The sequence below is a fragment of the Eulemur rufifrons genome, chromosome 14 (genome assembly GCF_041146395.1).
Source record: "Eulemur rufifrons isolate Redbay chromosome 14, OSU_ERuf_1, whole genome shotgun sequence".
Classification (NCBI taxonomy): Eukaryota; Metazoa; Chordata; class Mammalia; order Primates; family Lemuridae; genus Eulemur; species Eulemur rufifrons.
In genome coordinates this window covers 7,802,476-7,827,420 of record NC_090996.1, presented here as the reverse complement: position 1 = coordinate 7,827,420, position 24,945 = coordinate 7,802,476, and the positions used below count along the sequence as shown (strand labels likewise).

The 24,945-nt window shown below is 59.1% G+C and overlaps 1 protein-coding gene across 8 annotated transcripts; it reads right to left on the bottom strand.

Annotated features, from left to right (window-relative positions):
* MLXIPL (MLX interacting protein like) lies at nucleotides 1–21,459 on the bottom strand. Of its 8 annotated transcripts, none has more exons than XR_011235306.1 (18): nucleotides 21,059–21,394; nucleotides 17,261–17,367; nucleotides 12,646–12,728; nucleotides 12,398–12,487; nucleotides 12,063–12,107; nucleotides 11,390–11,591; nucleotides 11,174–11,254; nucleotides 8,065–8,234; nucleotides 6,192–6,738; nucleotides 5,890–5,957; nucleotides 5,393–5,815; nucleotides 5,181–5,300; nucleotides 4,882–5,009; nucleotides 4,681–4,803; nucleotides 3,918–4,048; nucleotides 3,125–3,649; nucleotides 2,195–2,244; nucleotides 3–1,403 (listed from the first exon to the last, which is right to left on the bottom strand). XR_011235306.1 is itself a non-coding variant. In XM_069486315.1 (18 exons), exons 1-18 carry the CDS (start codon nucleotides 21,349–21,351, stop codon nucleotides 3,531–3,533), a joined length of 2,574 nt encoding a protein of 857 aa, XP_069342416.1. In that variant the 5' UTR covers nucleotides 21,352–21,459; the 3' UTR covers nucleotides 2,883–3,530. The 8 variants fall into 8 exon arrangements, 6 of the variants coding, with proteins under 6 accessions (XP_069342416.1, XP_069342414.1, XP_069342413.1 ...); XM_069486315.1 differs by lacking the exons at nucleotides 3–1,403; nucleotides 2,195–2,244 and adding an exon at nucleotides 4,095–4,097 and having other exon boundaries at nucleotides 2,883–3,649; nucleotides 3,918–4,047; nucleotides 4,683–4,803; ... (1 more) ...; nucleotides 5,665–5,815; nucleotides 21,059–21,459; XM_069486313.1 differs by lacking the exons at nucleotides 3–1,403; nucleotides 2,195–2,244 and adding an exon at nucleotides 4,095–4,097 and having other exon boundaries at nucleotides 2,883–3,649; nucleotides 3,918–4,047; nucleotides 4,683–4,803; ... (2 more) ...; nucleotides 5,665–5,815; nucleotides 21,059–21,395.
* Between the last annotated feature and the right edge of the window lie 3,486 nt (nucleotides 21,460–24,945).

The following is a 24,945-nucleotide window of genomic DNA, read 5'->3' as shown; positions in this document are numbered from 1 at the left end:
ATCTTCTCTGTATCGTTCCGATTTTAGTGTACATGCTGCTGAAGCATGCACAACTTTAGTTTTTAAACAGATGGGAAAAAAGACTGGGCTCGTGTCAAGTAACTTGCCCAAAATCAATAAGGAAGCAAGGGAAAGAGCCCAGAGTCAAACCCAGGTCTACTACACTCAAAGATCCGTGATACAGTCTCGCTCTTACCCTCAAGTGTTGTGTAGCCCAGTTGGAAGCCAAGACCAATACGTGGAAGGACAACTAATGACACAAAGCGGGATTCAGGAAAGCTGGGTGCATTAGGGAGGGGGATTTGCCAATGGATCTCGAGGGGCAGTGAGACTTGGCTGTAGCTTCAGAGGTGGGCATTTAGACAGGTGGAGCAGAGGGCGGGAGGGAAGTCTAGATGGGAAGCCAGAACAAGCCAAGGTGTGGGGGCGGATGTTACTGATTCCTGTGCAGGACAGAGCAACTGACTAGGCCAGCCGGTCTGGGTGAGTGCACACATGGTGCCTGCAGGGAAAGGATGTGGATGCAGCGGGGAAACAGGGATGTGGAGGGAGATGGGAAAACCCAGACCTGCCTCCCTGGTGGGTTGACTATGCCTCGCAAGGGCAGAGCAGAATGGTGCATCCCAGGAACCACTGGAGATTCAGGACCCCTTGGAATGTGAGAGGAGGGAGGCTGTGGAAAGAAACGAGTCTGGAGGGATAGATTGCAGGGTCCAGTCACAAAGCACCATGAACTTCTGCTGCAAAGTCTATCCTCATCAGAGGCCAGCTTGCACTGCCTACAGCCCTCCCTGCCTCTGGCCTGTGATAGGTGATATGGTTTCTTTCATCCTCATTGAAGCAGTGGTCCCTGTGCCGGCAATATTTAGAATACAAACTCTCAGACTCCATCCCACGCTACTAGCGTGGAGGTGGGGCCCAGCCATTTGGGTTTTTACAAGCCCTCTAGCTAATTCTGATGTACTCTAAAGGTTACAAACCACTGATTTAAACTAATGGAGCCCCAGATGTACGCTATTTGCAGCCCAGAGCCTCTGTTACAATGGTTCTTAACCGTAGCTGCTGATTGGAATCCCCTTTAAAAAAATGCTGATGTCTAGACATCACACCCAGCGATTGATTCTGATTTAAGTTGTGCAGACTGGACCTGGTCAAGAAGGTTTTTAACCCCCCCCCCCAAGTTATTCAAACGCAAATTTAAGCTTGAGGAGCAGCTGTAAGGGATACAGGAGGCTAATGCACAAGTATATGTAACAGGTGATGTTCTGTTGGACCAGGGTGGTGGCTGTGGAGGTAGATGCTCAGGTCATGGCCAGGCCTTGGTGGTGACAACACAGATAGTGGGGAGGAGCTGAAGACGGTGGTTTCCAGCTTGCACAAGTGTCTGGGTTGTAGCGTCCTTCCTGGGAGTTGGGAGCACAGAGAGGACCAGGTTTGAGTGGGAAGATCGTGGCAATGATGAGCTCTGTGTTGGTTAAGGCAGCTGTGGAATATTCAGAGGGAAAAATCAAGGTGGCTGTTGGATGTGTCATTGTGTAGCTCTGGGGAGATGCAGGGTAGGGGGTCCTCAGCAGAGCCTGGGACTTGCCATAGAGCGAGAAGGGCAGTGGCTGAGGAAGGGACAGGCAGAGGAAGAGGCTCCCTCAGCAGGAACTGGGAAGGCACTCTGGGGGAGAAGGAAGGGGCACCTGGGGAGAATTCTGGATTCCCGGGGAAAGAGTGGTTCAAGGAGGCCCGAGGTCCCTGGGGAAGCCAGCAGAGCACTGCAAAGCGGGCACTGGATTTTGCAAGGAGGGAGTCAGGCAGAGGGGAGCGCAGTGAGAGCAGAGTCAGCGCAGGGGTGAGGCTGGAGTGCAAGGGAGGAGGAGGAGCCCAAATGCAGGGGCCTGAGGGGTCAGAGGAAGGGGAGGAGAGAGAGTGAGCAAGTGTAAACGACTCTTTCCAGGCAGCAAGCCATCTGGAAGGGGTCACAGGGTCAAGAGGCTGTCTTACAGAGAACTTTCTGGTAGCGTGAGAGTGGGCGAAAGCAGCAGAGCACACACTGCCAGGACTGTCCCTGTCAGAGAGCCACTGCAGCCCTGTCTGCGGCAGCAAACGGCACGGAAGGCTGAGTGCACCTGCCACCTCCGCAGCACAGAGGTGGCCAAAAGCAGAGTGGGACAGGCCGAGGGGCACCTCTGAGCCACTCGCTGACCTTGCAAGCTCGGGCAAGGGACTGAGCCTCTCTTCGCCTCAGTTTTTCATCTGTAAAATGGTGATGAAAATAATGATGACGATAATTATTATAACTTGTATTATATACATAATATCTGTTAAATCAATAAATGAAAGGATGAATGAAGTACTGGGGCCTTTGAAGCCTTCTACTCCAACCTCCAGCTGAAGAATCAGTTCCTTCTAAGACAGCCCAACCAAGTGGCTGTCCACTCTCTGCTTGCACACCTCAGACAGCAGGGAGGTCACTACCCCCCAAGGGAGTCTCCTTCTGGATGGTTCCAGTAGATGGCCCTGTCACTTCCACTCCCTGGTCTCAGCTCTGCCTTCTTCCAACTCTGAAAGGGGCGAGCTTCTCTGAACCTTCTCCTGGCCACGCAGGGAGGATCTCCAGGAAGCGTGTCTGTCACCTCTTGCCTGAATGAGAACAGCAGCCCCCTAACTGGTCTCTCTGCTTCCGCCTGATCTCAGCTCAGCACCCAAGGGAATCCTGTGCAGTTCCCTCTGATCTTATCCCTTCTCCATTCACAACCCTCCAGCGGCTTCCAGCTCAGAGTAAAAGCTCAGGCCCTTTGGTGGCGCACAAGGCCCTCTACAAAGCCACCTCCCACTGCCAACAGGCTTTCTCCCCAACCCAACACGTTGACAGTCACACCAACACACCAGCAGACAGTTTTTGCTTTTATTTGTCAAGAATCCTTTATAAAATCCACACACACACATGTTCACACACACACAAGATGCCTGCCCTGCTCTGGCCACCCGTGCCCTGGTCTCTCTCACGATCAGACCTTCCTGGCCTCACCCAGGGGAAGCCATCCTGCAGCCCCTCTGGGTCACCAGTGAAGAAGCAAAAAGAGGGAACCTCCTTTTCTGCTTCTCTGCTCAAGAACAAAGACCTGTGTCCCACCTGTGGGGGAGCAGGTGGGGGTGACAGGGAAACGGATCCTCTTCCCTCCTGGGAGCTGTCTGAGTTGCCAGCTTAGGCCCCCAGTGTCACAGTTGCTACGGCCTCAGGTCATCTGCTGGTTGAAACTTGCCCATCCCCATTTTGCAGATTGGAAAACAGAGGTCCAAAGAGTGGGTATGAGTCACCCAGGGTCACAGTGCTAGGACACAGTGGTAGAGCAGGGACGGGGACTCAGCTCTTCTCAGCCTCCAGAAGGCGGGAAGCATGAGACGTGGACCCTGCGACCCTCAGGGAAGGGGACTGCCAGGCCCAGGGTGGGAGAGGAGTGCCCAGAAGTTATCCCTGGAGCCCGTGCCCAGGGAAGGCAGCCCCAGGGCAGCTGAGTGAGCAGCAGGCTCTGGCCAGACTACAGAGGTTTGCCGAGGGTGCCCTCTGTGACTGCCCGCGTGGCTTGCTCAGGGATGCGGCCCGGTTCGGTCAGGATGCTGGTAGATGTGCTCAGCTGGCGCAGGGAGTTCAGGACAGCTGGGGGAGAGAGAGAGGACTCCTGGGGTCAGGGTCCTACCCTTGGGTGCTGAAGTCAAAGCAATGGGGAGAGGTACCAGTTGGCAAGACCGTCAGCCCCTCCCAGGATCTCTGTCCACAAGTGTCCCAGTAGCCCGTCCAGGGGACGTGGTGGGGTGGCCAAAACCCTAGTTTGTGTTAAAGCAGGCTGGACCTGGGGTCTGAGCAGGGCAGAGCCCCCCGCTCTGAGGTCCGGCCACTCTGGTGGGCAGACAGATGGCTCACGTACTTGGCCGCAGAGCAGGCAGGGAGCAGTACTGGTCCAGCCAGGCCAGCGAGGTCTGGCGGAGGCTGTGCAGGCTTGCTGTGGACACCATGCCATTGAAGGACTCGAACAGAGGCCGGATGAGGACGCTGAACTGGGCCCAGGTCAAGGAGCAGGCCCGTTGTCCAGGCGGTACCCCACCACCTCACATGTAGCCTTGATGCCCGACCCAAACCAGGAGAAGGAAGGGCCTGGACACCGTCTAACCTTGACCCCAAGGACTCCTGCTGCAGCCCCTCCTCCCATCCTGCCGAGGCCTGCCCAGCTCTCCGGCTCTCAGCCTCCTCCTCCTGGTTCCTTAGCGGCTCTTCTGTGCTGGGCTGTGTCCCGTCCCTGGGCTCCCTGCCCCTGCTCGGTCAGGAGCTTGACCCCTGAGCCAGGCAACGGAGTGGGCGCCACGTCTTCTCTAGGCCTCATACCACTCAGAGTCTAGGTTCTCCCAAATTGCCTTTGGGCTCCCTGAGGTCAGTGCTGTGGCTCCTCTTACCCAGGGTCTCCTCCCTCGGTTTCCCTCTCTGCTCCCAGCCCATCACTGGGCAATCCTGCCGGCCCAGATGCCAAGGGCCTGGAAGCAGGTGGCAGAGCCGGAGCCCCCTCGCTGGGGCAGCTCTGAGCCCGCCTGGCCTGCAGAGATGAGCCTACATCTCGGGCGCAGCCTGGGCTGGCCGCAGCGTTCACCCCACCTCGGCCCCTGCTGTCCCCAGCCGCTGATCTGAGCGCGGATATCACCCAGAACTTCCAGTTGTGCAGCGTCCGGGTTCGGACATAGTCATCAAACATGTCTCGCATCTGGTCGAAACGCTGGTGTGTGATGGGCACCCCTGTAGCAGGCAGCTGCTGCTGGCACAGGCTGGGGGCGTGGGGGGTCAGGGTTGGGGGTCAGATGGCATGTCCCCCAGGCCCCAGCACCCACCCGTACCCTGCCTACTTAATGGCAGCGTTGAGCTCCTCGATCTCGTCCCGCAGCTGCTGGGCCTCCTCCTGCATGGCCGCCCGCTCCTGCTGCAGCATGACAATGTACTCCGCTGTCTTCTGCAGCGTGGTGGCTTTGCTCACCTGCGGGTGCCGCCAGTGAGGGCTCAGGCCCTGGAGGCTGCCGCACCCTGGGAGCCACTGGGGTGGGAGGAGGCCAGGGTGTCTGGAGGGCTCTGGGGTTTGGTCTTGGGTAGGAGGGCCCAGGAAGGGGCCCCATGGTTCTGGGAGAGCTGGCCTGGGCTGAGGGCTCACCTTGAGGCTGGGCTGGGCGCTGAGTGTGCTCACAAGCCCGTGAAGGGTGTCAAACCCCAGCTTGATATTGAAGCGCCGCTTCTGCTCCGCGGAGATGTGTGTGATGCGCCGGTTCTCGGTCTTGGGGAGCAGACAGTGGGGTGAGTCGAGGAGGCAGCCTGGCAGGGCCTGGGGGTAGCAACCTGACCTTGGGGTTGGGGGACGGTGCCCACCTTGTTGTTGTCTGCACGGCCCCGGCTTAGGATGGGTTGAGGCGGTGAGACGCGGACACTCAGAGCCCCTGGACTTGGCGCGGAGTTGAGCTCCCCCGACAGCCGCCGCTCGCTGCCTGCGGCCGGGACAGACAGACCCACAGACAGACCGACACAGGGGAGAGGGTCCCATTGCCCTGCTCCTCTCATCCTGGCCCCAGATGCAGTGCCCCCTTCTTCCGGCTTCTCCCTGCATCCCTTGGACTCCCCCAGTCCCTGCAGCCCCTCTTTACCGCTGGGTGCTGGGGGTGAGAGCCGCTCTGCCTTGGGGACAATCAGAGGCCTGGATGGGGCCAGTGTGGCTGGTCCCGGAGGTGGCCGGGGTGGTGTAGGGGCCGGGGTTGGGGGAAAGAAGGTGCAGGGGAATTCGGGGACCGTCTCCTGCTGGGGTGGAGAAGGGCAGAGCGTCGGGGTGAAGCCCCTGGGCACACCCCCCGTCCCAGCGCCTGCCATCTTACCGGGGACGCTGGGGGCCGGAGGAGGGCACTGGACACGAGTGGTGGTTCCAGGGCTTGCTCGGGCTTGGCTGTGCACAGGCAGAACTGTGAGGGCTGCTGGGGCTGCCCCCCCATCTCTCATGACCCTATCCTGCCCCTCCCAACAGCCTATGCGCCTTCCAGGTACAGGGCCCACGTCCCTAATTCCTCTGTCCCCCAGGCTGAGCCTGTCCCTTCACCCCCACCCCCTGCTCCCATGGGCCCCCCACTTCCATGGGCAGTCCCTACCTCCCCCTCTGCTGACACGGTCCCTCCTGTCTCACCTGCAGTGAGCAGCTGTGTGAGGCAGGGGTTGCTGCCCCCAGCAGTGGCAGTGGGGTTGGCCGTGGCAGGGGCCAAGGTAGGGGGGCTGGCTTTCCGTCCCCTAGGGGATGGGGCCGGGGGCTTGCCTCTGGGCCACGTGCCCTGAGGCATGGAGAAGCAAGGCCCAAAAGGGGGCTCTGGACAGCTTGAGGCCAGAAGGTTTATGGGGAATGGGGTGGCGGCAGGGCCTGGGATGGGCTGTGGGGTGGGTGGGAAGGCTGCGGGAATAGGCAGTGGGGGCACTCCTGGGCCAGGAGGGACAGTGGGGAAAGGAAACCTGGGAGAGAAGAGAGGCTCTTCCTGCAGCACAGTGGGGGGTGGAGCCATGGGAGGGAAGGGGGGTGGAGGGCAAGGCTCCAGGCCCCGCACCTTGGCAGGGGGAGGATATTGGAGGAGAGGAGGGGGTGCCAGAGGGGGTGGGAGCTTGGGCTTGGGGTCTTCAGGAAGGAGGAAATCAGAGCTCAGGAAGGCACTGGCATCCAAGGGGCCAGGGCTGCTGTTCCGAACCTGGTCAGGAAGTACAGACACACTCAGAGGCAGGGGAGAGAGCTGGCCCCTGCAGCCCCCCAGGCAGCCTCCTGCCCCGGCTGAGCTCTGGACTGGGCCCTGGGGAAAGATAAGAGAACCGATCCCTGCCTTCCGACAGCCCCTACCCCCAACACGTACACACACAGCAGGGAAATTTAATCTGATGAGAGGAGGGAGTGGAATACATTTATGCACAAATTAGGTGTGACAAAGAGCATCAGTCTTCCTGCCCATCCATTCGTCTACCAAGTAACTTATCTATCCCTCCACTAACTCATCCCCTAGTCTCTCTATCCATCCATCCATCCTCCATCCATTCACCTATCTATCATCTCTGAGCTAGCGCATCCACCTGTCTCTCCACCAGCCCAACAGGTATGACCCATCCACCAATCCATCCAACCACCCACACTTCCTTCATCCATCCACCAACCCATCCATAATCCCGTCCATCCATCCGCCATCTGTGCATTCCCCAGCCGCCCACCCAGCCGCCAGCCCACTCACCGATCCATCACACTATCTGTGCATCCACCTACCAGCCCATCCATCCACCCACCCACCCCCCTACCCACGTATTCACCAGCCCACGTCTGCATCCAGTGGCATCTACAACACATCTGTCCATTCACCAACACACCCCTCCGTCCACACGCTCACTCGTTCATTCCCTCACTGGACAGCCGCGTGCTGATGCTGAACTGTGCTAGGTCCAGATGACGCGGTGGTGAGTGAAATATAGCCCTTGCAGCAGGGAGCTCACTGTTGGTGGAGGAGAGAGACCCCTCCACAACCAACTATAAAAGCACCTGGAAAGTCTGATGATGGAGGGAAGAGGCACATAATCCAGCAGCAGAGAAGAAATGTCTAAGCTGGGCCTGGGAGTTCTTAAGCCAAATAAATGGTAGATTCATCGCTTCCTAGACATACATGCTCAGCCTTCTCCATGCTTTTGTTCCCGTTCTTCCGTGTCCTTGACTAGTCTCTTCTGTCCAAAGCCCACCCATTCACTAAGGCCCAGAATTCCCCCTCCTCCAGGAAGCCCTCCACAAGCAACCCAGCCCTTGCTGGCACCCGCTCCATAGTCCCCATGCCTTCAGCCCTATTCAACCATTTTGTCCAGTTCTGCTTCACGGGGTCACCCCTCTCCGGCAAGAATGTGCCCCCCAGCCCCAGAGGGCAGACATGGGGCCGTTCTTCCCCTCCAGTCTGTCAAGCACGAGACTGGGCACCTGCTGGGCACAGGTGTGGCCAGGGCCTGCTCTCAGGTGAGCCGGGCAGGGCTGGGCAGCTGGGTGAGCTCACCTGCAGGCGGCCGTGTCCTGAGAGGTGGGTCATGCCGGAGGAGGCCGGGGGCACCTCTGGGCTCAGGATCCCAGCGTTGAAGAGGGAATCGGCCATGGGGCTAAAGCCGGGGGGCTCTGGGAAGTTTGAAGGCGTGGGCGTCTGCGGGGGGCGGTAGTTGGTGAAGAAATCTGTAATTCAGACACACGGGCAGCAGGAGTTAGGGCCCAGGCTGTGGCTGGCAGACAGCTGGAGGAGAGCGGCCTCGAGCCCTGTCCCCAGCCCGGGCGGGTGGGGCGGGGGGGCTTCCACAGGAGATTGTGAAACTCGGAGAGTTTCTGTCTCACTCAGGGGAAGCAGCAGCAGAGGCTTGGGTGGGATGGGCCTGAGTGGGAGGCAGCTGGGGACGATGGGGGTGAGCAGGGACCCTGGAACACAGCCCCTCAGCCCCAGCCCCGGCTCAGGAGGCACCCCCGGCCCCCCCACCCCCGTCCCCGGGCTGCTCCTCTTCCCCCTCTGCTGGAGGCACAGAGATGGGGGGGCCGTAGAGGGTGCCATGGCGGGAAAGGGGTGCGGTGCCAGGGAGGAGTCTGGGGCAGGAGGAGCTCCGGGGTGGCAGGAGTTCAGGGGTGACTTAGAGGTGAGGGGGTCAGGGGTCAGCGGGTCAGGGGCCAGTTAGGTTTGTCGGAAGACCTACAGGTGAGTGACAAGGGCAGAGCCCAGGAGTGGGGTAAAGGGTCTACTGGGGCGAGAGGGGCCAAGGGTGGGCTCAGAGAGGGGCAGGAGTGTAAGGGGCTGGGACGCCTGCAAGAGCCGGGGGAGGTGGCCGCCGGATTGTTTGGGGTGCGGGTTGTGTAAGCCTTGGGCTATTCTGGTTTTGGGAAGCAGCTGCCTGTGGCCTGACCACATCCCGGGCCTGGGCGACACCCGCCCACCCGCTCCCTTCCGGGCACCTTTCTCTGACCCTGACCAGCCTGAGGTCCACCCCAGCTCCCAAGGCCTCCCGGTCTGGTCGGACCCGACCCCACTGTGGCAGCTCCCCACAGGCCTGGGATGGGCCCAGCGCCCACTCTGTCCTTCCACGACCCACCCCCTACTTGCCAAGAGAGCTGGCCAGCCTCTCCCAGGAGACCAGGAGTGGGGTAGATAAGACCACCCCAAACCCAGAACCTGCTGGGGGTCAAACGTGTGCGCGTGTGTGTGTCTTAAGTGACACTGCTTTGCCCGAAGATGTGGGGCCAGTGTGTGGGAGTAGCTGGACTCGCAAGTGTCAGTGTATAGCATCTGTCTGTCCCCTCAGTGTGTGTTCCCACATTCGTCCCTCGGTCTGAGCCCTTGTGAACCTGCCCTGCCACGATGCTCTGCGCCCACATCTGTGTGTCTTTCCTGGGCCACATGGTTAGAAGGTGTCTTCTTGCTGTCCTGCTGCCTCCCTTTGGCAGGGGGACTGGGCAGGAGACAGTGAGTGGTCACTGGTCCTCCATCCACCCCCCGGGGACCATGGGCCCCACTGCTAGCCGCTGAGCCTGAGCTCTAGAACCAGCCTCACACTGGGCCTGGCACCAGCATGGCCCCAGGAGGCTGCGGGCCCCGGGCCACTCCCTGCTCACACCTGCTGCCCAGTCCCCAGGGCTTGGGCAGGGGTCATGGGGCGGCAAGCCTATCTCATCCCTGAGTCACCAGCATCCCCTTCCCACGGATCGCCCAGCCTTGTCCCCACCCTGCCTTGAGAGAAGTTGCTTCCCAGCTGTAGCCACCCTCCGAGCCCGGAGTCCCTCCCTAGCCTCTGTTTCCCCCCAGGACCTGACCTGCCGTCCCCTCCCCAAGCCCCGGCCTCCACAGAGCTCTGGCCCCCTCTCTGGGTTCCCAGCCCGCCTCTCCAGCGGGGCTCTTGGGGACAGTGAGAGCAGTAACCCTGGGGGCACTGGTGCTGGCTGCCCCCCAGTGCAGGAGCGTCTGAGAGGGCCACAGGAGCCACCTCCTCTGCCAGGCTACACTTGCCCCCCACCCCCAGCAGCCACCCTGGCTTGTGAGAAGTCTCTTCCTAGCCCCAGTCCATGCTGGCTTGCCCAGAGCCTGGGGAGGGGTGGTCGGCCTCCTACCTGTGGCAGGGGTCTGTGTGTCCAGAGAGGGCCGCCGCCCTCCCAGGCTGCTCTGCTCCCAGGGCACTGCCATCCACACTTCTGCCCCTGGCACCCACCCCCCCAGGGCTGGGGCAGGGGTGGGGGTGGTTCCTCATTCCCTAGTGCCCGCCCCATAGGCCTCCACCTCTTGATTGACAGGCCCAGGACCCTGTGGGATGGACCCGGGGGCTCACTGAAACTAAGCCTTTAGCCCAGGGACCCTCTTCCTGTCCCTTGGGCCTTGGGTGAGACAGGCTGAGCCCTGCTGTCTGCCTGCCCCCCACATGGCTCTGGAGGCCCCTGAATGTACGATGATCAGAGCAGCCTGTGAGATCTACAGCCAAGTGAAGAAGACAACTCGGGGCAGAGTCTGTTGTGAAAACAGAGACATCTGTCCACCTGTGCTTCTACGGACACGGCCATCTCTGGAAGGACACTAAGAAATCAGTAACTTGGTGGCCCTGGGGTCAGGAGAGGGAGGCAGGGAAATTTGCTACATTAAAAAATGCATTGCAAGATATGATACCTGGGATTTTTCTTAGAAATAACACGGGAGAGAAGAGGCGTGGTCCAGATGAAACAAGACTGGCGGAGGGTTGGTGAGTGGATGACAGCAGTGATGGGGACATGGGGCTTCACTGAACTAGCCTCTACTAGTGTGCGTGTTTGCAGTGCTCTTTAATAAATCGTCTTTAAATGCCTCATGTAAATAATAAATAGACCCAACCAAATCAAGCCCCTTTCTCTCCTGAGAGACTCAGCATCTGCTATTTTTCCTGGGAGCCTCTTTAGCCTGAAGCTTCACAGCCCCTGGTCCCCTGCCCACATCTGAGACCACACCAGCCACACCCCAAGGCTGGACAAAGGGAGGCCAGGAAGATCCCTCTGAAACCACCCAGACCATTCTCCCTCCCGGAGGGCCTGGGACGGTCACACAGTCCCCCCAAGGCCTTCCCCACACTGACCCTGCCCACCCACTCCACTGGGGGGAAGGGGGCCTGCCCCACCTGAGATCTCCATGCAGTCATCCAGGCTGGGCTGCAGCGGCGTCAGGTCTGGCTGGATCATGTCAGCATTGCCGACATAGGCTGGAGGGGACAGTGGTGACGTCGTGAGAAGTGGGCAGGGTGGAGTGGGGGGCCCCAGCCCGTCCTCCCTTGGCAGCCTGGATTCTCACAGGCCTGACCCCTCTCCCCTGCCCCTCCCTGGATGCAGACCCTCACCGTCCTCGGGGGGCAGCTGCAGGGGTGAGGGGCTGGGCTGAGTCATGGTGAAGAGCGTGTCGGAGATGTCCGACAGAAAGCAGTCGAGGTCCAGGAGCTGCCGCCCGCCAGGCTCCTCTTCTGGGCCCCCCAGCAGCACGGGCACCACGCTGGAGAAGAGCTGCTCGCACCATCTCTCCGGCGGTGGCCACCTGCCTTCCGCCTAGGGGAACAGAGCGGTCAGCAGCCCCTGGAGGACGCCCACTACCCCAGGCCCCTCATCACCCCTGCCGGGGGAGAAAATGGTCAGCTGGCTGGCCAGGAGGCCTCTCTGCTCATCCTCCCCACCTTCCCCTGGTGGCCCTGGCTTGTAGCAGACCAGGATGGCTCGCTGAGGGGACGGGGTTCCCTTCCTGCTCTCTGACTCTGTCCTGTCTGGGGCCCCAGTTCTTAGGTCCCTTTGCTCCCCTATGGTCCCACCCCTGGCCTGGAGTCCTCCCAGTACTGCGCCCTCCCAAGCGGAGACAGGCTCAACTCATCAATCAGAGGATGACAGTGACTCCCATTCCGCACACATGCCCCCTTCACCCCCAGCCACTGTCCTGCCCACCCAGGCGGAAGCTGTCAGTTCTCTGCATCCCACATGCTGAGGGGCCAGGGGATTTCTTCGCTGCTGGACTCACGGAGCACCCACCTGCTTAGGGGCCAGGAGATCCCCTTCCCTGCTGGACTTACGGAGCTGCAGGGACACACAGAGTTGGACACGGGATCCCGCCCCCACCTCCATCACTCCCGGCCAAAGCCTCCCCTACTCACAAGCTCCCCCAGCAATGGGATCCCCAATTCCGCCTGGGGAGGCACCCCCCACCCTGGTAAGGAGGCTGCTAGGAGACCCTGTGGCCACACGGTGGCGCTGTCGGCCGAGACTTAGTGGAGGGCCCAAGGGGTGCTGGCTGTGGGGCAGGCGTGTCCCTTCCAAGGGTCTCCCAAGACAGAGGGTGGCAGGGGCCTCCCCTGGACCCCACGGACCCGCTTCTTGTAGTAGATGCGCCACTTGTGGTACTCGCGCATCACCACCTCGATGCGCCGCTTCCAGTAGTTCCCCTCCAGGACGACGGCCTGGGGAGGGTCGAGGGAGGGGGCTCAGTGGGAAGGGCAGCCCCGGCACCCCCATTTCCCACCCTCCCCCAGTCCCGCCTGGGCCGGCCCCCCAGCCCAGCGCGGGAGGGACGGGAGGGAGAGGCCGGGCTGGGCGGGCGGTCCAGGGCCGCAGCTACCTCCGGTTTCCGGTGCGCATCAGCCTCCGGCCCCTGCAGGGGGGTCACGAAGCCACACACGGGGCTCTTCCTCCGCTCCACATCTGCGAGAAGCGGGCCAGGTCAGGGGCGCCCAGGTGACACCCTATGAATTCCTGCCTGGGCTTGGACGTTCAGATTAAGCATCGTCTGCTGCCTCCTCCAGGAAGCCTTCCTGCCTACTCTAGCCCTCCCAGATCTTCTGTGTGGCACTGTGAAAGAACCCACACCTGCTCTGCCTCCAGCAGGGGCCTGGTAGGTGGTCAGGCAGTTCTTGCTGAACAGGTTGTGAGGCCACAGGTCATAGGCAGTGAGGTCCTCCAAGGAGATCCTGTTCAGACTGGCAGGCCAGGGTTTAGAACCCTGGGTCCCCTGCTGCAGGCTCCTTGGCACTACCCACCCTCATCTCAGAAAACCACCCCTGGTCTACTTCCGGCTGCTGCCTAACTGAGCCTTCTGCCACACCCTCCACTCCCCTCTCAGTCTCCAGGTCCGGGCCTCTCCCCAGGTCCCTTCCCTTTGGCCCATAAACACATTCCAGGCTCTTCTTTATCTCCCAAGCCTTTCCTTCCCCTTGTTGGGTTAGCTACCCAACAAGCTAACCTTCTACCCCTTGGCACCCCTTCCCTCCCCCCACCCCCGATTTTGGAAGAGTTGTCACTTGCCACCTCCACTGCCACCCCTCCCGTCTCATCTTCACCCTCTGAGACTCAGTGTCTGCCCCCTTGCCTGCCCCACTGACCCGGCTCCTGAACTGAGGGCCCTGTCCCAGCCTCCCTGGCCTTCCCCCCACTCTCCTCCCCAGGCCCCGGGAACATTCCCTGTTCTGCCTCCCTGACCACTTTTCGCTGCCTCCTTTGCAACACCCTCCCCCAGCCTCTCTCACCTTGCCCCTTCCAGCTCCAGCCCATAACCAGCTGCCTGGGGACCCTCCACTAGGATGCCCCAAAACCTACCACAAAACCCCCACTGGCTCCCAGCATTCCTGGTCTAATCTAATCGTCACATTCCCCGGTCTCACTTCTACAGGATCTGTGACGTTTCTTCCACCACCCCCTCCCCTCCATCCTCTCTCTCCCTGTGTCACCCCCTAGCCTGGTGGCATTTCTCGCAGGGACCTCCAGCCTCATGCTCCCTAGTCTATCTTCCTGCTGCAGCCAGGCCAATTCTTCCTAAAGTGCAGTTCAGGCCTGAAACCCTCCATGGCTCCCTGCAACCTCCAGTCCACACTCCTTAGCTTGGCTTCCAACCCCCTCCATGACTTAGCCACCACCTGCTTCTCCCGCGTCCATGTGGACCACCTTGAAAGCCCACCTGCTGGTCTTATTCCCTTGCCCTTCCCTCCTCTCCCCATCCTTCGGGTTGGCCCCACCTCCAGGCAGCCTTCCCACCCCCCAAACCCCACGGCCCATCCACCTCCTCCTCTGCCCTCTCTGGTCATCTCTCTGCGTGCTCGCTTCCCCACAGGACGTGAATCGGAGCTGCCCTGGCACCGATCTTGGCACACAGCCTCTGTGAGAGGCAACCCTAAGATTCCTCCTGGCCGCCCTGACAAAGTGGGCAATCACTGGCCCCTCCTGCCTCGGCCAACTTCCTCTGGGGCAAATGAGGACACAGAGGAGGGGGAACCACCTGGGCATGAAATTTATTAGGACTTTCAGCATCACTTACAAAGTTCTGTCCTAAAGAACATTCTCCCAAACAGACAGGAGGGGTTTTGTCCTGCTTGCTGTGCCTGGCTTGGACAGAAAACAAGGGGACGACAGGCCCATGGCTGTGTAGACTCCCAGGGGCCTAGGTAAGCAAGGTGGGTCTCAAGGAGTATCTGCCCCCGGCTTCCCAGGTGATGTAATGGGCACCAGGAAACATGAAGTTTGTCCAGGGCCCCCAGAGAGTCAGGGCTGAGTGGCCCAGCCTGGCTTTCCTCTCCGCAGCCCAGTGCTCTGGACAGAAGGGCTGTGACAATGTGGCTTCCTGGGGTTGGCTTTGTTTAACACTGATAAGTTCGTCTATTCATTCAGCTCAGCATCCAACCCTTTGGACAGGGAATACATGGATGAATCAGGGAGCTTACAGCTTCGGGGAGAGATAAGGACAGCAAACAAACAACAGAGATAATGCAAAGTGGAAAGTCCTTCTTGCCCAGGAGAGGTGCAAAGTACCCTGGGAGCTCAGAGGAAACCAAGGCGATTTTGGAGTGTGGAACAGTGAGAAGTGGATCGGGAAAGGAAGGATCTTGGAGACCAGGAGCCTGCAGAGGGATGGCAGGGCCTTTCCTGGTTCAGCCTAAGGTGAGACACTTTTCGAGGGGGGCGAGCCAGGCAGCCCTCCCCGCCCCCCCGAAGCCCACCTTCAAACCTTTGGTGTTTAGGAAGGAGAGGTCCCGACATTTGTTATATGCCACCCACGTGCCTGTGCTACTATCAAAATAATAATCCATCCAGCTGCTCACTTTCGGGGGGCTCCTCTGTGCGCCAGGCTCTGCGCTAAGACCTAGGTGATGTCACTGAAAGCTCACAGCGAGCCTCGGAAATAGGACCTGTCATTATTCCCATTTTACAGATGAGCAAGCTTTGACTCCAGGAGGCTGGAGACTTTCCTAAGGCCACTCCTCTGGGGAGTGCCAGGGCTGGCCTCAAACCCAGCTCTGTCTGACTCAGAACCTGGGGTCCTTCCAGCAACTTGTGCAATAGCTGAGACCAGTGTGTCGAGGTGAGGACCCCGAGGGGCATCAAGACACAGCTGTTATCAGAAACAACTTCTGCAGAGTGAAGGGTTTGGAGATGGAAGGGTCCCATCCAGCTTTGGGAGGAAGGTGGAAGCGTGAAATCTTGGGGTGGGGGAGACACTGACTCCCCCTGGTGTACCAGCTTCCTAGTTTGGGGCCAGGGCCTGTCATGCAAATTCTCAGAAACAGCAGGTTCTGAATGGCATATTTGTCGGAAAAAAAAAAAAAGAAAAAGAAATGGCAGAGACCCAGAGAAGGCATCAAAAAACATGTACCTTCCACTTCCCTGAAAAGCTCAGCCACTGCCCTGGGTGACCTGCATGTTGTCAAGAGAGGACAGGAAGCCAGCCAGCTGGGAGCAGAGGAGCACCAGAGTGGGACAGCCCCCAGACTCCAGCCAGCCCCCGCTCTGCTCCCTTTTATGCTCTGTGAACCTGAACATGTCACTCGCCTTCTGAGCCTCAGTTGCTAATCCATAAAATGGGGGCAATAATACTTATCTCCCAGGCCTGCTCGGAGCCTTAAATAAGATGATTTATGAAAGCGCCTGGCACGTAGATGAATGGAAACCAGAAAACACTCCCTCTGTTTACTTGGACGGAAGCCAACAGGGCCAGTACAGAGAATACTGCGTGTGATCCCTCCTAGGCTGTGTGTTCCCAGTTCAGCACAGCCTTTTTTTTTTTTTTTTTTTTTGAGACAGGGTCTTGCTCTGTCACCCAGTGCAGTGGCGCAATCATAGCTCACTGCAGCCTCCAACTCCTGGGCTCAAGCGATCCTCCCTCTTCAGCCGCCCAAGTAGCCAGGACTATAGGCACACACTACCATGCCTGGCTAATTGTTTTCATATTTTGTAGAGGCGGAGTCTTGTTATATTGCCTAGACTGGTCTTGAACTCCTGGCCTCAAGCAATCCTCCCACCTCGGCCTCCCAAAGTGTTGGGATTACAGGTGTGAGCCACCATGCCTGGCCCAGGGCAGCCTTAGATCCTGTAGCAGGACCTGAGCTGGACAAAGTCCCAACAAAGGGCTGACTGATCCAAGTTGTCTCAGCCTCTACTTCCCTGCCTCAGGGGGTGGGGGATGGGGCACAGGGGTGTCCCTGAATGACTGTGACCTCCTCCAGGGTACATCATTTATTGAACACCAATTTAGTGCCAGGCCCTTTCATACCTGTTGTCCCCACAGCAACCATGCAAAGTAGGACTATTGGCCTCATTTTATAGATAAGGACACAGGTTCAGAGAGCTTAGGGAACTAGCCTGAAGTCACACAGCCAGGAAGGGGCAGAGAGAGGGTGGGAAACCAGCTCTGGGTGACTCTAAGTTTAGAGTCCCCTCCACTATACCACATGGCCTCCCTGGGCCCCCTCTGCCCAATTCTCCATGGTGGGCACCTGCTGGGTGTTCAGGGAGGACTTCCCTGAAAGGCTGGTGGAGACACACATAGGATCCTCCGTCTCCTCGTTTACAAAGCGATGCGGCTGGCCCAGAGAGTGTCTCATGCCCCCTTTTATGCTGGCATTTGAGGCATCTGGCTACACAAATGGGATGCAGAATGGGCTTTGAACTGTCCCCCAAATCTCAGTCTACCTTAGTGCTTCTGAGGGGTGACCTCTGCTTGCCCAGTAGAAACATTGTGCTGTGTTCACAGGGGAAAGCACCCTTTGGGACACATTTCCCAAGACCCTCTGGGGATCAGAAGCTGTTCTGGGGTCCTGGTGCGGAGATCTGGTCTCCCCAGGAGGCTGGCAGCACTCTGCTGGTGCTGGCCCGGAGGGTCCCAGGGGTTTTCCTGGGCAGCCCCCTTGTGGGGCCCTCTGGCCGGGGGAGGCCCCTCCTGGCTGGGGAGGCCCGTGGTGCCCACTCACACTGGATATACCAGGCCCTCCAGATGGCGTTGTTGAGGCGGATCTTGTCTCTGCAGAGCAGCTTGAGGCCTTTGAAATTCTTCCACTTGGGTGACACCAGCTTGCCACTGTCAGGGGGAGAGGGCTGGGTCAGGACAGGGGTGGAGAAAGTAGAAGATGCTAGAGGGGGGTGCTCCACATTCTTCTCATGCACTAGGTGTTCAGCTATGGTTGGAATTTGAGGGACCCCTCAAATCTGGCCCCTTAATCTAACCTGCCTAAAATTCCTACCCTGAGTGTCAGATCTTTAAAATAACCTCCCAGACCCCCACGGGGGGGGGGGGGGGGCCCTTGTGTTCTCTGGAGAGACCTGCTTGTTAATCTACCACCAGAACTGAAGGAAGGCTGAAACCTGTTTATCAGCTCTGTCCTGGGAACAACAATGTCCAGTGGCCTCACAGGCATGTCCTGTGGGCTGGCGGGGGAGAGTTCTCACACCCATTCCTTACTCACGGAGAGTAAGAAATGACCTTCCTCGGTCAGGAAGGGAAAGAGACATGCCCAGGGTCACACGGAAGGGACTCACTCAGGCCCCCTTAGGCTCAGGAGAGGCACAGGGGATGGCTGGGGTCTGCCTGGGTAGAGAGGGAGCCTCTTGACAGGTGGTGGCCTCAGAGCCCCGTTGGTGACTGCCCCGCCCAGAATCCCCGGATGGTGATCCGGACTGAGCTGGAAGATGTGCCCTTCTCAGGGACATGCCGCAGACAGTGAGCCATCGGGGCCCAAAGGCAGGCAGCTAGGATGGGGAGTGGGAGGCAGTGGGAAGCCAGCACCCTACCCTAACGCTAGCAGCCCATCAAATCCACGGGATGCAGGGGGTCTCTACAGGGTCCTGTTAGGTACAGGACAAGTCTGCCACCTCCAGGAAGCTGACCCAGAGCCCAAAACATTCAGGGTCTTAGACACCTGCCCGTCTCTCCTTCCCTCCCTCCTCACCATCCACAAGCCAGGGTTGTGTGCAAGTCCCCTCTGGCCCACCCTCTCCACCCCTTGCTCAGGTGGGAAGGCCGAGGCTCCAAGATTTAGTCTTTCAGAAAGCCAGGCCTGCTCGCTCCAGGGGTCTCTCCCTCAGCCTGGGGGTGAGAGGCGGGAGGGTAGGTGGCTGTCTGACTTCTCAGCCCCACTCCCTGCAGCCCCTTGGATGCATCAGCCATTGGCCCCTTCTCCTCTCTGGTCTCCAAGTTCCTCTGTTTGCTTTGGGGTGGGGGTGGGGGACTGCCACCCAGGGGACAACAGGGCTCATTACCCAAATAGGGTACACAGCCCAGCTCCCTGGCCCACTGGCTGGCCCCTTCCCTCCTGCAGTTAGATAAACACCATCTGTCTAGTAGGGAGACATGGGTGGGGGTAGGGGAAATTCTGATACCTCTTGGGTCAGCTTCTTTTGGGTGGGGAGCGAGGGAGACTCCTGAGTTTGTCGCCCCTGCCTGTATCCCAGCAACCTCCCAGCCCATTCTGACCACCTGGTGTCCCACCTCCAACCTGCCTGCCTTCCCTCTCCCATTTCCCTCCTAAGGTTATGACACTATGGCCCAGGCAGGTAGGGGGAGATAAGAAGGTGACAATATCCAAGCCCAGGAGGAAAGGCTTTGGGGCTGAGAGGGGAGGGGCTCAGCCTGGAGTGTAAAGCCTAGGACCAGGGTTCAAGAACTTCTTATGACCAATAGACAAATCTGAGACACTTGGGATTGGGGTGGGGAAAACCTTAGAACCCCTAATTCAGTTCCTCACCCCGCCCCTTGCAGGAATTCCCTTTAGAGCACCCCTAACAGGGTGCTACTTGCACCCTCACATCCCCGAGGCCACTCTTTTTGGTCAGCTCTGACCATGAACAAGTGCTTTCTTGAAGCCTCCAGAACCTGCCCCCCAGGGCTTCCACCCACAATACCATGGAACGTATCCTCCTAGAAAAGTCCCCCCTCTGCCCGCACTGCCCTGCGGAGGGTGACAGCGGCCAGGCCTCTGCAGCCTGTCCTCTGGGTCAGGCTGGCTGGGTCCTCCGCCCACCTTCTAGCCCTTTCACGTGTTGTTCCCTTTCTATCCAGTCACTCCCCTGGGACACTCAGTTCCAAAATCCTCTCCCTTCCAGAGAACCCCTATAATTAGGAGTCTTTGAGGGCTAAAACACTTTCCCAGTCTGAGCCTCGGGTTTTTCCCCTGCCCAATGGGGAAGCCCACAGGCTGCTCTGGCATTGACACTCCCCCCACCCCCGCCCCCAGACCCGGTGCTTAGGGTGACACCCAGGCAGGCCGGAGACTTAATATTCTGGGTGTCCAGGGAGAAAACACAGACCCCCCCCCAATCCCAGCTGTCCCTGACTGGGGTTACGTTAGCCTCCAGTCAGCCTCTTAGGGGAGCAGTTCTTGGGGTGTGCTCTGTTCCCTACCTTGCCCCTCCCCAGAACCTCCCCTTTAGGTCACCCATGGTCTGGGGTGGAAGGGAGCCAGCCCAAGTAGAGCGGTGCATAGTATGAAGCAGGAAGCCAAAGTCAGGAGTGGGTGGGGCATGGGAGACCCCTAGGAGGAGGGGTGCCCGCATCTTGTGTACCAGGACCTTAGATGCCCTGTCCCAGGCAGTCTCGTGACGTCCAGAGGGGGAGGAGAGAAGGGACGGGAATTTGAACTTTCCACATCGGTCCGGAGCCCTGGACGATCAGGTTGCAACATGACCTGGGCTCGGGGCCAGAGCATGTGGGCCAAGGTTACTCTGCCTCCAGCCAATGGGGTCGCAGCTCAGCGGCCGCGGTTGGGGGTAGCGACACTCCCCCGCAATCCCCACCCCAGCTCCCGCTCGCCTTCAGGCGGCAGGTGCCAGTCTCTATCAAGCGGTTCTCAGAAGTGGAGGCGGCGCTGCGGAAGAAGAGGAATATTTACACAGAGAAAAGATCAAGGCCGGCCGATCCCCCTTTCTCCCCTACGGTTTTCGGTTGATAATTTATCCTGGCCCCTCCGCTCCGGGGAACTTTGCTCCAGGGCACTGGGCCAGGACCCGGGTTGGCGCCCTCCCCTGGGACGCGGGCGGGGAGCGGAAGCCGGGCGCGGCCCGCTCGCTCCGCGACGCGCCAACCAGGGGTCCCAGGCTGCGTGGGGCGCTCAGCCTCGCTCGGCGACCCTGGCGGGCGAGCCCCGGCCTCCCGCGCACCCGCCCCGCGCCGCCAGCAGCACCCCCTGCTGGGCCGTGGCCCTGAACCCCGGCGAGCTGCGCCGCCCCTGCCAGCCCCGACACCCTCCTCCCACCACCCTTGACCTATTCGCGTCCCGGCACTTGGGAGGAGGTGGAATGGGACAACCAAAGGCGCGGGGAATATTGCAGGGGGCAGAAGTAGGGTGCGTCTGGGCCGGCCTGCTGGAGAGAGAATCGAGGGCTGCAGGTGGTTAGGAGGAGTGGTCCCCGGGTCGGTGGAGAGTGGGGATGGGCTAGGGTCCCGGGAACGCAAGGGACGCCTGGCATTTGGTGGGGGGCAGAGGAGCCGGGACCAGAGCGACGGCCCCGATGTGGTCCTAGGGAGGTCGAGGTGGAGGGCAGGCGGTCCGCCCGGGGATGAAGCGATGGTGGTGAGGAACAGGAATCAGAAGGTTCGCAGGTTCATCAGGGCCAGTGGGCGGCGCCGGGGTCAGAGGACGCCAGGGGTTGGGGGCGGGAGGAGTCCAGGGTGTGGCTGGAGTCCCGGGAGCAGAGAGACCAGGAGGGTGTTTGGAGCCCCAGCGCGCAGTCCCGCCACGGAGAGCCGAGGCCGTGGGCCCCGGAGCCGCCCTCACCTGTAGGCCAGGCTCAAGCACTCGAAGAGGCGAGTGAGTGTGGGGTCGATGCTGCGCGGCCCGAAGTCGGAGTGCCCTACGGGTCCCTCCTGGTCGCGCCGCCGGGTCAGCGAGTCGCTGTGCGGCGACGACACCATGAAGTGACCGCTGTGGATGACCTGCGAGCGGAGCAGCCCGCTTGTGCTGCGCCGGAGACTCGGGCCCTCCGAGTCTGTGTCCGAGTCCGAGTCCGGGCTGGGGACGACCCGCGGGACCTGCAAGCCCGCGGCCAGCCCTGCCAGCGCCCCAGCCATGGCTATCGCCGCTGCCGCCGCCGCCTCGCCCGGGCTCAGCTGCGAGGCCGGGGCAGCTCGTGGGCGCTCGGCCTTATTAACATAGCCCCGCCCCCCGTCGCGATAGGCCGCTCGGGTGGGCGGGGCCTCGGCACCCAGAGCGGAGGGGCGGGGCTTGTATTAGCATAATCGATGCGCCCGGTGCGAGCCCGCGGCCCGGGAGCTCCGGAGGGTCTGTCGCTAGCGGTCCTCCCGCCTTTCCTCCTGCTGTGATCACTTGGAGTCAATCGTTCCTACTTCGCCCAAAAGGGGTCTCGAGAAGGTTGGACTATCACACCTGAAACTGAGAACGCTTCGGTGCCTGAAGCCCAGTGGGGTTCGTGCTTCCAGGGGTGCCCTCCCGGGAGGCCTGAGATCACCATCTCCCCTTACCTAACTACCGCGCCCCTACCCTCCCTGATCTCAGCCCCGCTCAGTCCTCCGCTCCGCTGGAAGCCCCCATCTCTCAGGGGCCTTGTGTGGTGGACAAGAAGCAATACCCTTAAAGGACTCGGCCCCCAGGCGATTGTTGGTACCCCTAGTGACACTGTGATCGTCACTACAGCTGCACAGCAGACCCAAGGGGCTACATGAGTGTGAATCCTGCGAGGCCCTGCGGGACCGTTGCTGGTGCTAATGATGGCTGGCTGGCAAGGGGGAGCCTGCGCCACCCTCCCGGGGACAGCCCTCAAGCAAGCGACTGCCAAGGAACCCTGGGCCCCCCTCTCACTGACCCTGAGGTCCAGCTTCTGTTCCTGCTTCTGAAGGATAGAAACCAGGCTGAGGCCGGGAGCAGTGGCTCACGCCTGTAATCCTAGCACTCTGGGAGGCCGAGGTGAGCGGATCGTTTGAGCTCAGGAGTTCTAGACCAGCCTGAGCAAGAGGGAGATCCCGTCTCTACTAAAAATAGAAAGAAATTAGCTGGACAACTAAAAATATATACAGAAAAATTAGCCGGGCATGGTGGCGCATGCCTGTAGTCCCAGCTACTTGGGAGGCTGAGGCAGGAGGATCGCTTGAGCCCAGGAGTTGGAGGTTGCTGTGAGCTAGGCTGACGCCACGGCACTCTAGCCCGGGCAACAGAGTGAGACTCTGTCTCAAAAATAAATAAATAAATAAAAATAAAATAAAAAAAGAAACCAGGCTGAGGCATTCACATCTGTTACCTCACTGCAGCCCTTAACTATCCTTAAAGGTGGGATTCAGAGGTACACAGGAGCAAAAACATGCCCAAGTATCTCAGAGGGACAGCAGCAAATCCTGGTCTAGAAGATTCCCAGATTTCCCTCCAGGGCTGTCCCTAGTGGGTGTGGGGTGGGTGGGGACAGGGAAGGGCTGGAGGCAAACATTAACCTCCCTTGGCTTTCTGATGGCGTGTCCTAGTTGTGGTCAGGAGAGGAAAGGGGAGGTGGTCAGCCCGGTGCTGCAGCCTTGGAAAAGGTTCACACACAGCACTTTTTTCCAGCTTGTGCTGGGGTCACACGGTCCTCAGGGTCACAATGCAGTGCCCCAGGGCTCCCAGCAACTGGCAAGGGAGTGAAGTGATTGCTCGAGGCTGCTGGCCCTTTCTCCCACTTCGCTTGGTACCCTGTGTCCCTGCCAGTCACCTCACATTCATGGGAGCCCCAGCTGTTTTCCAGTCCTCCCTGATGCTCTCTGTCTGCAGGAAGTGCATTCTCCCTGCCCATCCCTGCCAGATTGCAGGGGTGGAGGTGGGCGTTCCAATGCCCACCCCAGTCTACCTCTTCTGGAGGGGTTCTGTCCCACTTCAGAGAGCCATTCAAGCAGCCCTTTTGAGATCCTTGGCAGAGACTGACAGGGTTGTTACTTACCCTTATGTGCCTGTCTGGCTTCTCCCCCTACCCTTCTGTGGGCCCCTGAGGCAAGACTGTGCCCTAGGATCTCTGAACCCCCACAGCGGGCATCCACAGATCTGGGGAATGCTTGGAGGAAGGGGTATGATGCTAGGAGGGGCTGGTGGGCTGCTGTGGGGAGTATGGTGGGAAGCAGGGGCTCCCCCCTCCTCTCCCTTGGTGCCTCCCTTGCGCAGGTGGAGACTTGAATTGATCCTTGCTCTGCTATGAATGCCATGAACAACTCTGGGTAATGTCTTCCTGGGGATCTGTCTCTCCATCTGTAAAATGGGGAGACTGAATTCAGTGATTTCTTAGGGTCCTGCAGCCTTGGTTCCAAGTCTCTGCTATCAGCACCCTCAGATCACCTCACCATGCTCTCGCCTTGGCCACCTGTCCCCGGGAGAAAATCTCAGAGACTTTCCCCCAGCACTAGGTCTGAGTAGGATGGGAGAATTATGAGTGAATTCTCTCCCTCACCTCACACCATCAGTTTCCCCTCAGCAGGCATCTGCACCTCATTTCTGCTCAGGGCCTGATAACACCTTTGGAGGTGTAAGCACCGAAAATACAAGCCCTGCCTGTGTAATTCCAAACAACACTAAAGAGTACAAGAAATGTAAGGATGTCCACAAATTCTGATCTCTCCCATGATGACATGACACAGCCAATTCAGGGTGCCCGTGCCCACACACAGCACAGCCTTGGTGTAAGTTGGCCTGGCTCACCCTCTCCCTGCCTTTCTCATTTGGCCAATATTACGTATAAACCCAGAGTTTATAGCCTCTCTACGATCAAGTCTTGTTCACAGTCCACGCAGGTGCAGGACAAGGCCCTGACTGAAGTGTGAAGACCTGGCTGTCCCCATCTGATGCCAGGCCCTCCTTGCCTGCCAGTCTTGGTTTTTAGGATTTCCAGACTGCCCCTCCTCATCAGGAAAGCTCATCCATCTTTTTTTTTTTTTTTTCTTTCTTTCTTTTAGAGATAAGATCTTGCCCTCTTGCCCAGGCTGGAGTGCAGTGGCGTGATCATAGATAGCTCTCTGCAACCTCAAAACTCCTGAACTCAAGTGACCCTCCTGTGTCAGCCTCTCCAGTAGCTGGAACTACAGGTGCGAGCCACAGTGCCCGGCTCACCCATCTTTAAGTGCCACCTCCGACATCTTCCTCGAGTTCTCCAGGTTAATATCTCTGAGTTCCCCACAACCCTTCTTCCAGTATAAACTCTGATTTCATTCTGCTTAGCGTTCACAGTGAGTGGTGCACGTACTTTTCTTTCCCACTAGATGGCAAATTTCCTGAAAGCAAGAATCACATCTTCGTTCTCTGTATAGCCCATTTCTTTCTCAGGTGCAAATGTGCAAATGGGTACTTGGTGAATGCGTGAGTTTACAGTACATCTATCTACTAGGTGCACTCTATCCATCCATCCACACACACATAGAAAAAAGTCATCTAAGTGCATATCATATGCCTGTCCCAGTGCTAGGAATTTAATTTTCACTTTTGCAAAAGTTAAAAAGATATGGAAAAGCCAATATTCAGCATTTTTAATATCCATAGAGATAGCAAGTTGATTAGTAATTGCCAGGGGTTGGGGGTGGGGAATGAGGAGGGACTGATTATGGGTATGGAGTTTTTTTTTTTTTTTTTTTTTTTTGAGTGATAGAAAGGTTTGGGAATTAGACAGTGGTGATAGTTGCACAACTCTGTAACTATACTGA

Coding starts and splice junctions, on each gene's coding strand:
- MLXIPL (XM_069486310.1), bottom strand. CDS start 21,351: ATGGCTGGGGCGCTGGCAGGGCTGGCCGCGGGCTTGCAGGTCCCGCGG. Junction 5,813..5,889: donor TCCGGCCCCCAGCGTCCCCG/GTAAGATGGCAG, acceptor CCACCCCAGCAG/GAGACGGTCCCCGAATTCCC. Junction 4,804..4,881: donor GAGCTCAACGCTGCCATTAA/GTAGGCAGGGTA, acceptor CCACGCCCCCAG/CCTGTGCCAGCAGCAGCTGC.